At 47.3% G+C, this 15,742-nt stretch overlaps 1 protein-coding gene across 1 annotated transcript; it reads right to left on the minus strand.

Annotated features, from left to right (window-relative positions):
* Positions 1–3,591: 3,591 nt before the first annotated feature.
* LOC120112246 (ribonuclease Y-like) lies at positions 3,592–14,006 on the minus strand. The gene is made up of 3 exons (XM_039131115.1): positions 13,900–14,006; positions 4,442–4,544; positions 3,592–4,287 (listed from the first exon to the last, which is right to left on the minus strand). The coding sequence occupies exons 1-3, from the start codon at positions 14,004–14,006 to the stop codon at positions 3,592–3,594; spliced, it is 906 nt and encodes a 301-aa protein (XP_038987043.1).
* Between the last annotated feature and the right edge of the window lie 1,736 nt (positions 14,007–15,742).

A 15,742-nucleotide genomic window follows, 5' to 3' on the forward strand; every position in this document is an offset into this window, starting at 1 on the left:
AGGATGAAGAAAAGTAAAGGAACAAAGCCCCTGCAGCCTTCTTTCTTTTCCCTGCGTTGGAAGGAGGAAGGGAGGATGAAGAGGCCACCAACACCTTTTCTTTTGCTTCCCTTGCTTGCGGCTGAACCAAGAGGAGGAAGAGAGGGGGTGTACGGCTGAGGAGGAGAGGGCTTCAATACCCTAGGTGCCGCCCCCTTCTTCCCCTTTTAAAGCATGTAGGGCTCCTACAAGTTAGGAGCCCTTTGATTTATTTCCAAGAGGGGCGTCGGCCCCTCTTGTTGTGCCGCACCATGCAAGTAAGAGGAGGAGGGGCGTGAGCCCCTCTTCATATGTTGCCCTAGTCCTCCTCTAAGGAGGATTGGGAGGCCCCTATTTGGTTTAGTCATAATCACATTAGGCTTTAACCAAATCATGAACCATTTGGGTTTAATCTAGGTAAGTCCTAATCCAATTAGAACTCAAATCAATTATGACTCAATTGAACTCTTCAATCCTAATCCAATTAGGAGTCTTGTTGATTCATTAGATTAATAATTAATTAGGACTTAAGAAATTCTAATCCAATTAGGATTTATTCAACTTTAGTCCTAATCCAATTAGGACTCTAATTTGAATCCGAAGTCCTAATCCAATTAGGACTTCTAGGAATCCTATTCTAAGTTGGAATCCAAATTGAATTCAAAATCCTAATTCAATTAGGATTGTAGGAATCCTATTCTAAGTAGGACTCTCAGTCCTACTCCAAGTAGGATTCTCAGTCCTAATCCAATTAGGACTTCCGAAATTCTACTCCAAGTAGGATTCGTGTTTAAGTCCAATTAATTAATTTGCATTGTTTCTTCTTCAACTGATCATCAATCGAATTGATTACTCATGATTCATAATCACATCTCAACCATCGGATCGGTCAATACCTCTAGTGTGTGTGACCCCATAGGTTCTATTTTGACTGGTAGTGAGATATATTGCGATCTCTATCACAATATCATTGAAAACTCCTTTCAATGGGTTGGAACGATTCCAACTCAACTCATTAGGATTTATCGATCATCGAGATATTCTCTGTGAGTCTCACCATCCATCAGTGACACCTAGCAGCATGTAGTGGCCACCCAGCAGAATAGAATGATGAACCTCTAGGTGCAGTTATCGTATGATACAGTCCTATTATCGTGGATCCCTACAGAACGGAGGTCATGGATAACTCGTCAAACCCCATCGTCTGTCATATGTCAAGATTTATTCGACTTAAGTTTGAGAGTGGAAAACTCTTTCTCCACTATGCATACAGCCCCGGCCGAGGTCTTACGAACTCAGTTTTATAAATCACATAGGATCTCTCCTTATCTACCAAGGTCGATAGATTACATATAGGTGCATACCCTACTCTTACAGTGAACCTATTGCAGCCAATCTACACTGCGTGGACCCGTATGTCTAGAGACCATATATAGGTGTAGTCAAACTACAATAACCTCAATATGAGTAGCCGAAGCACCGCAGGTCAAAGGACCAGTCACACTACTGCAATATCAAGCAAGTCACTGACGAGTGGATAGACTTCCAAGTGACTTCTTGTCTTGGTCATGCTCAGTACCCTTGTTCTTAACAAGCACCTGCACTATTACTTCAGTGTCGCCACACCGTGGACTCGAGTCTCGTCCATTCATAAGGAAAGCAATATGTGCACTGATCGGAACGATCACCGTCCTCGTGATGATCCATTGATCAGGAGCATTCAGAATTTAATCACCAATGATGCATGGCTCAAATTCTTAACTCTTAAGAATATGCATCATCATCTTATTAATTTTTGGACGATTCATAGACACATAAACAATATGAATGAAAAAGATGCCTTTTATTTATTCAATAATAAATAGTCAAGTACAAAATTATGTCCTAGAATTAATAATGTGTCAGCAAGATTGGCTTCTAGGGCATACATCTAACACAAGCTCCCTCGACCTAGTGGTCGATTCCTCGACTAAAGTCAAGATGCCCCACTGAGTCGACAGTGAACTCAAGCTTCCTCAACCTCGGGAAGCATCACCAGGTTGACAGCGAGCCCAAGCTCCCTCGATCTCGGGAAGCGTCACTAGGTCGACAGCGAGCCCAAGCTTCCTCGACCTCATGCTCGATTTCTCGACTAAAGTCGGGATGCCCCGCTGAGTCGACAGTGAACCCAAGCTCCCTCGACCTCGGAAAGCATCACCCGGTCGAAAGCGAGCCCAAGCTCCCTCGACCTCGTGCTCGATTTCTCGACTAAGGTCGAGATGCCCCGCTGAGTCGATAGTGAGCCCAAGCTCCCTCGACCTCGGAAAGACAACAACGGGGTAGTACTTTCGCGGACCTCCGAGGCCTTCAATAATGGGGTAGTACCTTCGCGGACCCCCGAGGTATTCAACAACGGGATAGTACCTACGTGGACCCCCGCAGCACGCGATGACGACAATGGGGTAGTACCTACACGGACCCCCGCAGCGCGCGACGACGACAACAGGGTAGTACCTACGCGGACCCCTGAGGCCCCCCTGGTGTGCAGGCGCGCCCAGAGCGGACTACAGGCCAAAGAGCACCGCTGAAAGCCAACTTCGGACCGGAGTCGCTTACCTCAACATGAGATGCCTGGCTCCGATGGTGCGAGAGGTATATCCTACCCAGCACCTACATCATTGTGCTCACTTGCTTACATTACAGGACGGTCAACAAAACCCCGACTAAGGCCGGGATGCTCTCTTAAATCGATCACAAGCCGAGGTTCCCTCGACCTCACACGTAATTTCCTGACCGAGGGCAGGAAGCTCCTCACCATTAATCCCCGGCTCAATCTTGGTCCGGGCCACCCTGGACGAAGGCTTTGCCAAGTCCGAATGTCGGCTCAAGCCGAGATGGCCTGAAATGGCGACTTCGAGCTCCGCCCGACGATACTCTGGCCGAGCCTGGAAGTGCCAAGTCACTCACCGTAAGTTCCGATCCTACTTGTTGATACTCCGACCGAGTTCGAGATCTACAGGCACAAAAGCTCCAACAATAGCCCGACATCGGTCTAGGATCTCTTCGGAGTCCGACCTTAAAGCTTTGACAAGCTTATTCTGGAAGCCGAGCCCAAGGGCTAGGCCAAATTTTCCAGAAAGTAAATCTAAACGCCTAGCGGGATCTCTTCGGAGTCCGACCTTAAAGCTTTGACGAGCTTATTCTGGAAGCCGAGCCCAAGGACTTGGCAAAATTTTCTAGAAGATAGACCTAAAGGCCTAGCGGGACTTCTTCGGAACCCGAGCTCAAAGACTTAGCGAGTTCTCCTAAAGTCTAAACCCAGAGCTAAGCCTAACAACTTAGCGAATACTATCGGAACCAAGGTCTAAAGACTTAGCCGAGCTCGAAGACTTGAAGAAACTCGCCAAAAAGAATCCGACTTAAGCAGCCAAAAATAAAAGTCTATCAATTATGCAAATAGAAACAAACACGAGTTTAGAAAAAGAAAACTTTTCATTAATGAAAGCCCGAAGGCTAAGTACAAAATCAAGATTCGGCCGTACAATAATTTCGGAGGCCGACCTCATTTACAAAAAGAAGAAAAAAAACTAAGTCCTAAGGAGTAGTCGTAGCTTTGGCGCCGGCCTCGAGGTCGTCTACGATGACCACTTCGGGATTCTCGGCTGGAGCCTCCCCGGGTTCTTCTGCCTGCCCGGCCGCAGTCACAGAGGTCTCGGTCAGAACATCGCCAGCGGCTTCGGGGGCGGCATCAGGCACTCCTTCAGGAGCTCCCTCGGCAGAAGCCTCCCGAGCGGCCTCCTCGGCTGCTTCGTCCTCAGCCTCAACCGGGCCTTCGAGCCCGCCCTCGTCCTCATCGATCCCCCCTCCGGGCTGGAGCATACTGAGATTAAACTCAGGGCAGAGCCGCCTCAGCTGCCTCCGAAAGTCTTCGAAGCCGCGGATAAGTCCATCCACGGCTTCCTCCTCCAGCAGCTCGCGGAACTCTTCCGACTCCCGGAAGAGTTGCACCGCATGTTGGGCTTGCTCCAAGGCCCTCTTCTCCCGAGCCTCGAGCTGCTCAACCTTCAGCTGGGTGCCCCTCGCCTCGTGCTGGAGGACGGCGATCGTAGAGTAAGCTTCGGCCAGACGAGCCTCGACGGCGCGCACCTCCGACCTAGCCAGAGTATGTGCGCCCTTCTCCTCCTTAAGCTCCGCAGTCAATGCCCGGAGCTCGTCTTCGGCGGCCTCCACCCTCGCAAGAAGCTCCCTCCGCGAGACCTCAACCTCGCCGAGTCTCCTCTCGGCCTCCTCCTACCCCCGCAAACATCTTCGGGCCTTGTCCCGGTAGTCTGCCGCAACGGAGATCAGCATGTCGATCTCGTGAAGATGCTGCAAACAGAGCAAATGAAAGAATAAGCCAAGGCCAAAAATCGAATATAGAAGTTAAGGCCGAAAACAAACTTACCCGAATTGCGGAGCAATGGGTCCCGTCCACAAGACTGTTGAAGTCCGCAGACTGGAACTCGGCCCGGTCGGCCGGAAGCAGAGCAACCCAGAGACTTGACGCGCTATTTGGGCATCAAGAAGGGCTGAGTCACCCTCAAAGACCGCCCACTCGGGGCAGTAGGCCCTCCTCTCCTGCCGGGTCTCGCCCCCCGAAGGACCTGAAAGACTGGGCCTCGCTGGGCTCGGCGAGGACGACCTCGGGACCCCTTGGCCGCTCCCCGGCTCAGGGACCGAGCGCCGCAACTGGACGAGCTGCCGGCTGGGACACTGCGAGATGGGAACTGAACAAGCGGGGGCCGTAGAAGTCCCCGCAGAGCTTGAGCCCCTGCGATCGGTGCTCGGGACCTCCTTCCGAGCAGGCCTGGAGGATCCAGCCTTGGGGGCACCCGCTTCGACGGCCGCACCCGCCGAAGATCTGAATTTCTTTTTGGGCTCGGGTGGGACCCCACCGGCCTCGGCTGCCCTCTTCCTAAATCAGGCATAAAGGGTCGCATTGCTGGTCACCATTTTCGGGACGTCTGAAAAGATAAAAAAGAAAAGCCTAGATGTCAGGAAAGAGGAGATGAGAGAAGAGGAGAAAGAATAAAATGAACAAGACAAAAAACGACAACCACCCTTACCCTGGGGGCGCCCCGTGCTGAGTTACGCCCCGTTCAATGCGACGTTCGCAGCGAAATTCGAACGGGACGTCGTTCATCACATGAACGCGCCTCGGATCGTAGAATTCAAAATTTTTTCTGGATCCAAATTCAGAAGATCTTTAAATTCATTAGGGAGGGAAGATTAGGATCTGAGAAGGTTTGATTAAGATTCATAAAACTGAAACTAAAATCAGAAGAAATTAATTTGAAGATCTCATCTTCAAAAATTCTGCAGGTGAAGAATACCGCAGCCTGATGATCTATCTAGGTTCCTGTTTGAGCCACACAATTGTCCGGCCTCTACAGGTATCCACACGAGGATCTAATCATCTGAGATAGGGTCTTACCGGAGTGCTAGCTTCTTGCAAAGACCTCTCATGACTATCATATAGATTAGAAGATAAAAATCTGCAACATACCTCCTTAAAGAAGAACCCTTTCTTCTTCAACCTTGCTCGCAATGGAGGAAGGGAAAGGAGGAACCTTGCACGTGGATCTTCCTTGCCTTGCTACCGTGGAAGAAGAGGAGGATGAAGACACCTTGCTGCCGTGGAGAAGGAGGAAGAAAGAAGAGGAGGCGTGGAGAGGAAGAGGAGAGAATTAATTCATAACTTCTCCCTTGCTACCCTTTTATAGATTGGGTTTAGGGCTCCTCCTAATCTTATTAGAAGTATGGGACTATAACCCACCCTTGGATTAATGCCAAGTGTCCAATCCTTGTGCTCATAGATGCATGACATGTGTCTATTTAATCAATTGATTAATTTTCTAATCATATTAGGATTCCTAATCTCATTAGGAGAATTAATTGATTTGGGAGCATGCATCCTATGACGCCTGTGGACTTTGAAGTCCGCATAGTGTGAACATGACTTAAGTCATATTCATTCTACAACGACATGTGATCTTTAAAATCCGCACAAACCTTGGTTTAATTAAATTGACCCAATCATGAATCCAAATCAATTTGGGTCGAACCCAATTTGATTTGGCTCATTAAATCAGCCTAATTGCAATCCAATTGCAATCAATTCCACTTAATTCTTCTTCCATTAACTCACTAACACTTAGTGGGTTAATTCAATTACCAATCATATTGATAATTGATTTCTATTATGATTCCAAATCACAATTATGATAGTCTGACTAATTAAATCTTCTATGTGTGTGATCCCGTAGGTTCTATTCTGACTGGTAGTGAGAAATATTGAGATCTCCATCTCAATATCACTGAAACTCCTTTCAGTGGACTGAAACGATTTCAGTTCTACTCTTAGGATTCACTGATCACCAAGTGAATGCCTTCGAGTCTCATAATCTACTAGTGACACCTAGCAATATGTGGTGGCAACCCAGCAGAATAAAATATCTGAACCTCTTGGTGCAGTTAGCGTATGATATAGTCCCTCTATCATGGATCCTGATGTGACGGAGGTTATGGATATCTCGTCAAACCCCATCGTCTGTCATATGTCAAATTTATACGACTTCCAGTTCGAGATATGAAAAACTATTTTTCCAAAATATCTGGCCAGAAATTTATCGAACTCAGTCTCATAAATCACATAGGATCACTCCTAATCTATCAAGGTCGATAGATCCCATCTAGATGCAACCCTATTCCAAAATGAACCTACTGCAGCCAATTCGCACTACAAGGACCCGAATGACTAGGGCCCAAGTTCATATGCTCGTCAAACTACAGCAACCTCACAGTGAATAGCTGAAGCATCGCAGGTCAAAGCACCAGTTATATAACTGCAGCATAAGTAGTCACTGACGAGTGGATAGACATCCATGTGACTACTATCTTTGGTCACGCTCAGTACCTTGTTCTCTAATAAGTACTTGCATAATCACTCCAGTGTTTCTACACCGTGGACTCGAAACTCGTCCATCTGACTAAGTGATCTGTGCACTAATCTCAGTGGATCGATCACCGTCCCTCGTGATGGATCCATCGATCAGGAGCATTTAGAAATTAATCCCTAATGACACATGCCTCAAATTCTCAACTCTTTGAAATTATGTGTCATCATCTATTAATTTCTTGGACGATTCATGGATACATACAAACATTAATGAAAAATAAATTGCCCAATCTTATTTATTAATAAGTGTCAAATTACAAATTTATGTTCCAGATTATAAATATGCATCAGCCACGTTGGCTTTTTGGGCATACTTCTAACAATCTCCCACTTGCGCAAAAGCCAATCAGACGTATATTTAAGTCCCATTTTTTCAAGATTGACTTCTAATTTCTTCTAACTCAGCTGTTTAGTGAATGGGTCCGCCACGTTATCAGTGGAGTCTACTCTCTGCACCTCTACATATTTCTTTTCGAGATAGTCGCGAATTAGATGAAATCGCCACTCTATGTGCTTGGACTTCTGGTGAGACCTTGGCTCCTTAGCCAGTGCTATGGTACCGTTGTTGTCGCAGAAAAAGGTTATGGCATCTGATGACATGACTTCTAGCTTTTCGACAAACTTCTTGTACCAGAACGCTTCCTTCGCAGCATCCGATGCAGCAATGTACTCTGCTTCCATGGTAGAATCTACAATAATCGGTTGCTTGGAACTCTTCCAATTTACCGATCCTCCATTGCATAAGAATACATATCCTGATGTAGACTTTCTATCATCAGGGTCAGTCATGAAGTTTGAATCAGTATATCCTTCTACCTTTAACTCTGTGCCTCCCCCAAAGACCAAAAAGAGATCCTTAGTCCTTCTCAAGTACTTAAGGATATTTTTCACAGCTATCCAGTGCTCCTTGCCTGGATTTAACTGATATCTGCTCGTGACACTCACAGCATGTGCTATATCAGGTCGAGTACATAGCATGGCATACATGAGGCTCCCTATTGCCGATGCATAAGAGATCCTACTCATGCGCTAATCTCTTCAAATATTTTGGGGCACATCTTTTTGGAGAGATTTATCTCATGCCTTAGGGGTAACAATCCCCTCTTAGAGTTTTCCATGCAGAACCTCTTCAGCACTTTCTCTATGTACATTTTCTGTGATAGGCCAAGCATCCTCTTAGATCTATCTCTATAGACCTTAATCCCCAAAATATAAGATGCTTCACCTAGATCTTTCATAGAGAACTTCTTAGACAGCCATAACTTGACCGATGTGAGCATGGGAATATCATTCCCAATTAGGAGTATATCATCCACGTATAATACGAGGAATACTGTAGCCCTCCCACTGACCTTTTTGTACACACATGGTTCCTCTTCGTTCTTGATGAAATCAAACGATTTGATCACATCATCGAAACGAGTGTTCCAACTCCGAGATGCTTGCTTTAGTCCATAAATGGATCTTTGCAGCTTGCAGACCTTGTGATCACCATCACTGAAAGTGAAACCCTGAGGCTATTCCATATAGATATCTTCCTCAAGATATTCATTAAGAAAAGCAGTTTTCACATCCATCTGCCATATCTCATAATCATGATAAGCTGCAATGGCAAGCAACGTTCGAATGGACTTCAGCATAACTACCGGTGAAAAGGTATCTTGATAGTCAATGCCTTCGCGCTGACTATAACCTTTTGCCACCAACCTTGCCTTATAGGTCTCTACCTTGCCATCCGAACCCATTTTTCTTTTGTAGATCCATTTACACCCAATAGGTACTATACCTTCAAGCGGATCTACTAAGGTCCATACTTGGTTGGAATGCATGGAGTCTATTTCTGACTTCATCGCATCAATCCATTTTTCGGAGTCGATGTCTAACATCGCTTCGTTATAGGTCTTGGGATCATTACTATGATCTCTTTCTCCCATGAGGAACTCTTCCTCTATTTCCTCTGTAAGTATACCTAAGTATCTTTCAGGAGGATAGGAGATCCTACTGGATCTACGAAGTGGACGAGATTCTTCATGTATTGGCTCAATGTGAATAGGTTCACTAGGCTCAATTGCTCGTTGCTCTTTAGAGACTTTCTCTTCGAGCTCAATTTTTCTCCCACTGCCTCTATCAAGGATAAACTATTTTTTCAAGAAGATGGTATGTCGGCTCACAAACACTTTGTGATCTTCTGGGATATAAAAATTGTATCCTAACGACTCTTTAGGATATCCAATGAAACGAGCACCAATTGTCCTAGACTCTAACTTGTCCGCCTGTTGTCGCTTGACTTGGGCTGGACATCCCGAAATCTTGAGATAACCAAGACGTGGTTTCTTACCATGTCATATCTCAAACGGTGTGGTAGGAACGGACTTAGAGGAAACTCTATTCAATATATAGATAGCTGTAAGTAGGGCATCTCCCCACAAGAATAAGGGTAAGTCAGTGAAGCTCATCATGGATCTGACCATATCCAACAGGATCCGATTCCTTCTTTCTGACACTCTGTTGAGTTGAGGTGTTCCAGGAGGTGTCCATTGTAAAACTATACTATTTTGTTTGAGATAATCACAAAACTCTGCACTAAGGTATTCTCCTCCTCGATCTGATCGAAGAACCTTAATGAGTTTTCCTGTCTATTTTTCTACTTCAAATCTAAATTCTTTGAACCTTTCAAATACTTCAAATTTATGTCTCATAAGATAGACATAACCATACCGTGAGAAATCATCGGTAAAAGTAATAAAGTAAAAAAATTGATCCCTAGCCTGCACATCGAATGGGCCACACACATCAGTGTGTACTAGGGCAAGTATTTCAGTGGACCTCTCCCCGTGTCCTACAAAGGGTAATTTGGCCATTTTTTCTTGAAGGCAGGATTCACAAATTAGATATGACTCAGAAGTCACTTGAAAAAGTGGTCACCTGAAAACCTTCTCGCACCGACAGGGCTCACCTTCGCGTGAAAAAAAAACTCCTTTTCCTTCACACCAATCCATCATTTGGATCATGTAATGGTCGCTTTGAGAGTTGTGCGAATAAATAAATAAATAAAATTTTTTGAGTACATTGAGATTTGTGCAGGGCATAATCTAACAGTCAACATTCCAAAAAAAAAAACAACTATTGTTTCACATTGGACCGCGGTATCCTTCTACATTGGACCGATCCGCTGGAGCTCTATGTGCATTCAAGAAAGTTACCCATTTAAAATCTTCTTACAAAAAAATGCAATTGTTTACTATTCTAGGCTTTATTCCAACCTTATTCCTCACTTAACAACAGCAGTTCTAAATTCTCATCCTCGGCTTCTATCCCCCTTCCGATGCGTGGCCAAGCGGTCCGAACCAAACTTGGATCGTTCCGATAAACGCAAGAAAATCGAAATCCGGCAGATGGATTGGCAAATTTAGGCCAATCTCTCCACCGTCCCCTTTCTTTCTTGTTCCCCTCTCCCCAGATCCCGCAAATTCTCAGACCCGATCTCCGCTGCCCTCGAATCGAATCGCCGAGGGATGCCCTCCGCCCTCATCGGCAGCGCTGCCTCCCTTCCCTTGGAACGCTAACCCTGACCATAACTGTTGGGGGGAAAACAAGTCATCCCGGAATACATGAGCACGTGACCATCGCGTGCCAGAAGGCGCCCAACCTGAAGGCGCCCGACCTCAGGGCGCCCGACCTGAAGGCGCCCGACCTCAGGGCGTCCGACCTGAAGGCGTCCAACCTGAAGGCGCCCGACCTGACGGCACCCGACCTGAAGGAAGCCCAACCTCACCATTCACCTACTGCGGTCACATCCTTCTGCAGTTCGACCAGGGGCCATGCTCTGCTACCACCGTCAACCATTAATACGTATGGCCTCTGCTGATTTTCGGTTCACTGTACCATTAATGCGCATGGCCTCTGCTGATTTCCGGTTCCCTCAACCATTAATGCGCATGGCCTCTGCTGATCTCCGGTTCACTCAACAATTAATACCATCTACGGATCTCAAGCCCTTCACGGCAAACAGGTGACTCACTCGGCTACGTCCGATCAGCCACGATGGCTCACTGGCTCTGGCCTGATCTCCTACGGCAACGCAATAATTCACACGATCGTGCATTAATTCGAACGATGTACTCAATCATGGCGGTAACCCGTTCGCCCTGCTACATCGCAGGTACACATGTATCCCTCTATAAAAGAAAAACCCCTCCTTCTTTGAGGGGGTTGGACTCTGAAACTCAGAAGATCTATTTCCTCCATCCTTCTACACATTAGCCCCCTCTAACTTAAGCATCGGAGGGCCGACGCCGGAAACCCCGGCCACCGACTTGTTGCAGGTCTTCCGGAGGATGCCCGCTCGCCGACGGACCGCCACCCGCCATTCCCACACCGGAGCTCCTTCTTCTCAGTCGACGGTCGCCCCCGGGTCCAATTTCCAGCAACAGTTGGCGCTAGAGAAAGGAACCGAGTCGTGGCCATGAAGTTGAGAAGCAAAGGAGCCTCCAATGCTTCCCGGCGTCTCCCACCAAGTCCTGGACACTCTGTCTAGAACTCCCCACCTCCGGCCGACCCAGTTCCCCAAGTCCAGTCGGAACAATTCAACATCCTAGCGCAGCAGGTCCAGGCTTTGGCCACCGCCGTCCAAGGACTGCAACGTGGAGAAGCCCCACCTATGCCGCCTCCGCAGGCCCAGGTCCAGCCAGTGCTTCCTCCAAATGGACCGATGCCCCAGGGCCAAAACCTCCACGGCTCCTCGAGGGCCAACAATGAAGAACGATGCTGTCGCCAAGACTCAGCCCGGGCGTCTCCCCGGAGAGAATTGCCAGGGAGGAGCATAGACAGAAGGCTGCAGCTTTCGAAAGCTGAGTCAGCCCCGGACCATCACGATCCGGAGCAGACTATCGTGGCAATCCCCCAGGCTGGGAAGCTCGACAGGAAGGTCGAGAACCTTGAGCGCCAGATTGAGGCGCTTCATAGCAGAAAGGCAAGGCGCGAGGGTGATTTTGAGTTTACCACCAAGTCCCCCTTCTCCCGCCAGATCTAGGATGAGCCGGTCCCACCGAGGTTCAAAATGCCCCAAGTGAAGCCCTACAACGGAACTACCGACCCCCTCGACTATTTGGAGAGTTACCGAGCCCTCATGGCACTGCAAGGGTCCTCGGAGGCTGTGCTCTACAAAGCCTTCCCAGCGACTCTTCGGGGAACGGCTCGGCTTTGGTTTTCTGGACTGAAGCCGAGCACGGTATCCTCTTTTGAGCAGCTCGGCAGGCAGTTCGCCACCAACTTAGCTGCCAGCCGGCACCAGCGGCGAACATCAGATTCCCTCCTGGACGTTAAGCAGAAGGAAAGGGAATCCCTCAGAGAATACCTCGACCGCTTTACCGCTGCAACCTGGGAGGTCCGCGAGCTCGACCAGTCAATAGCCATATCGACGCTAAAGACTGGGGCTCCCTCCTACAGATTCCTCTTCTCCATCGAGAAGAGCTTCCCCGCTGATTTCACCGAAATGCTGGCCCGAGCTCGGAAGTATGCAAAAGCCGAGGAGGCTATTGCCTCCAGGCGGGGCGCGACCAAGTAGGGTTTAAAGAAGCAGAAGAAGCACCGTGAAGAGCGCGGCCGCCAGAGAAGCCGATCTCCCTGCCGAGATAAGAATCTCCCCCGGCTAAGGAGTCCACCTCGACAGCGAGGACAGCCTTTGTTTATTGCAAAAATTGCAAAAATTAACTAGGAAAATCAATTAACAACAAGAATGTGGGAACTAAATTAGATTTTAAAAGAAAATGGCAGAGATAGCCCTTTGTTTTCCCCCTTTTTTTCGGTTTTTTGTTTTGGGGAGAAAAGATGGTGCCTGGAGTAGGGACTGAGGAGGGCCCAGAAGCAATAGTTCTATGGGTCACCTGAAAAACTTCTCGTACCGATAGGGCTCACCTTCGCGTGAAAAAAAAAAACTCCTTTTCCTCCGCACCTATCCATCATTTGGATCATATAATGGTCGCTTTGAGATCTGTGCAAATAAATAAATACAAAAATTTGAGTACATTGAGATCTGTGCAGGGCATAATCTAACGGTCAACATTCCAAAAAAAAAAAATTCAACTATTGTTACACATAATCACAGAAAATGATACCACGGTATCCTTCTACATTGGACCGATCTGCGGGAGCTCTATGTGCATTCAAGAAAGTTACCCATTTAAACTCTTCTTATAAAAAAAAGCAATTGTTTACAATTCTAGGCTTTATTCCAACCTTATTCCTCACTCAAGAACAGCAGTTCTAAATTCTCATCCTCGGCTTCTATCCCCCTTCCAATGCGTGGCCAACCGGTCCAAACCAAACTCGGATCGTTCCGGTAAACGCAAGAAAACCGAACTCCGGCAGATGGATTGGCGCATTTAGGCCAATCTCTCCACCGTCCCCTTTCTTTCTTCTTCCCCTCTCCCTAGATCCCGCAAATTCTCCGACCCGATCTCCGCTGCCCTCGAATCGAATTGCTGAGGGATGCCCTCCGCCCTCGTCGGCGGCGCCGCCTCCCTTCCCTCGGAACGCTAACCCTGACCATAACCCTAATTCTAAACCCCTAAACCCCCGTCTCGCCGCCGGTCAGGATGATGTCCGACGAGCCCTTCGCCCGTCACCACGCCTTCATCTCCTCCTCCGCGAGCACCCCCGCCTTCCCCACCTCTCTTCCCCCGCTGCCGCCGCCGCCCACCGGAGGCCCAGCCCCAACCCCACCCCACTCCGCCCCTCCCCCTCCTCCTCCTCCTCCTCCTCCGCCTCCTCCTCCTCCGCCAACAAGATTCGCCTCCACTCCCCTCCCTCCTTCGCCCACAACTCCCGCGTCGCCCTCGCCCCCGCTTCCGCCTTCCTCCTCGACCTCGGTCTCCGTCATCGCCGCCGGCCTCCTCCTCGCCTACCTCCTCGACTCCCTCCGCCTCAAGTCCGGCGCCTTCTTCGCTATCTGGTTCTCCCTCGTCGCCGCCCAGCTTGCCTTCTTCTTCTCCGCCTCCCTCCACTCCGCCATCTCCTCCCTCCCCCTCACCGCCAACGGGAGGCCTTCCCATGGACCATACCCGAGTCTCCCGTTTGTCTTAGCTGATCTTTCTAGAGGGATTAATTGTCTTTTGCGGTGGAGGTCGGTTTGGCTTGGATACTCTCCCAAACTTCATTGGCTGGAAGAGGAAACAACGTGCGACCAAGTGCCTTGAGTATGAAATCCACTCCGCTGCATGCTATAAATGAATTGTTAGCCAACGATTCTATGTTCGAATAAAATGGTAATAAATTTTACCAAATCAATTGACTCACATCAAATTCCTCCATCCATGATGTATTCTACTGATAGTTTTATCGGCGGGATCGTAATCAGGAGCTCGTCAGTCAAAAAGAAATGAGAAACTATTCAAGTAATATTCAAGCATTGCCACCATGTGTCTTACTTACAAAAGGTAAGGTATATGCTTTGGTCTAATTGCCAAGAATGTGGTCCATGGCCTAATTGATGATTATAGCTTGATAATTTTTTTTTATCTCTAATGGTTTTGGTACCACTGTAATTGGTCCCCAAACCTATTCTTTTTTTTCTTTTTTTTGCTAAAACGGAAGAATCATACATAACGTGTATGAATACAGCCAACAAAGTCAAAAAACAAAACATCGCGGAGGGCACTAGGCAACTCCACCTCTCCCACCCATAGAAGGTCCCTTGAATGGTTGGCGATAAAGGACGCTACCCAATCCGCAGCCACATTTATCTCTCTGAACACATGCCTCGACTGAATAATCATCTCATCCTCCACTATGGCCCGGAGGTCTCTCACCAACAGGTGGTAGTCACTCAAACCTATTCTTAATTAAATAAGAAGTGGGACAAGAAAATAGCGTGCACCTAATTTAAAAAGTGGCATCAGAAGTAAACAAATGGGATTAATGGGTTCGGGGAATGTGAAGGAGGGCCCAAGCAGCTTGGGCTCGAAGGGAGCCTCGGAGGAGAAAGACCTTGAGTGGATGAGGACAACCTAGACCCCTTCGTCCCACCCACCCCTTAAGTCTACAAAGACCTCAACCCCATCCCCCACAACCCCTTCTAAACCCTTCTCTCCGAGCTTTCCCCCCTCTCTCTCTCTTTGAAAAAGACTTTCAGACGTGCACCTTCCTAATCTATCTATTGTGCTTCAAATTAAAATACCTATCAGGATTCACAAAATTTGTTCACATACAGAATGCAAAAGCAAAAGATAAAGCTATATTTAATTTCCTTCAGCCCTAATTCTCAGAAATTTTTACAATCTAAATATATAATTCTGTACTGAAAAAATCTAAATATATAATAAACTTTTATTGGTTATATAAATTTTACAAACTTGCAACACACTAGGGAGGGTTTTTTTCAGTCAAATATTATGCATAATTTCAACTAAGATTGTGGAGTATCTGATGCCGTAAGAAGGCTCTCTTGATTCAAACTAGAATCGAAAAGCATCAAGAAGGCCCACTTGATTCCATCTGATTGTATTGAGAAGGCCGGAATAGCCATAGAGGAAGTAATTTTTCATTTGAAATTTATGAAGCCTAGTGGACACATGCCATCTTTGCAATGATTCCTAGATTTTTCTAAAACACGAAGTTGATAGACCAAGGTGATTAAGGTTCATACTAGGCTGGTCCATCTTGGAGACGTAATAACTCTCTAGCATATCATGAATAAAAAGTATGTGCATATCTTCTAGGATAAATGAGAACCATCCATCTTCTCGATGA

The sequence above is a fragment of the Phoenix dactylifera genome, chromosome 10 (genome assembly GCF_009389715.1).
Source record: "Phoenix dactylifera cultivar Barhee BC4 chromosome 10, palm_55x_up_171113_PBpolish2nd_filt_p, whole genome shotgun sequence".
Classification (NCBI taxonomy): domain Eukaryota; kingdom Viridiplantae; phylum Streptophyta; class Magnoliopsida; order Arecales; family Arecaceae; genus Phoenix; species Phoenix dactylifera.

Bases quoted from the DNA above. Each gene is read 5' to 3' on its own strand.
- LOC120112246 (XM_039131115.1), bottom strand. From the start codon at position 14,006: ATGGCGGAGTGGAGGGAGGCGGAGAAGAAGAAGGCAAGCTGGGCGGCG. The intron at 4,545-13,899 runs GTAGGCGAGGAG...ATGCCCAAATAG, and splicing joins AGGCGGAGGGAGTCGAGGAG to CGCGTCAAGTCTCTGGGTTG. The intron at 4,288-4,441 runs GTAAGTTTGTTT...TTGCGGGGGTAG, and splicing joins CCCATTGCTCCGCAATTCGG to GAGGAGGCCGAGAGGAGACT.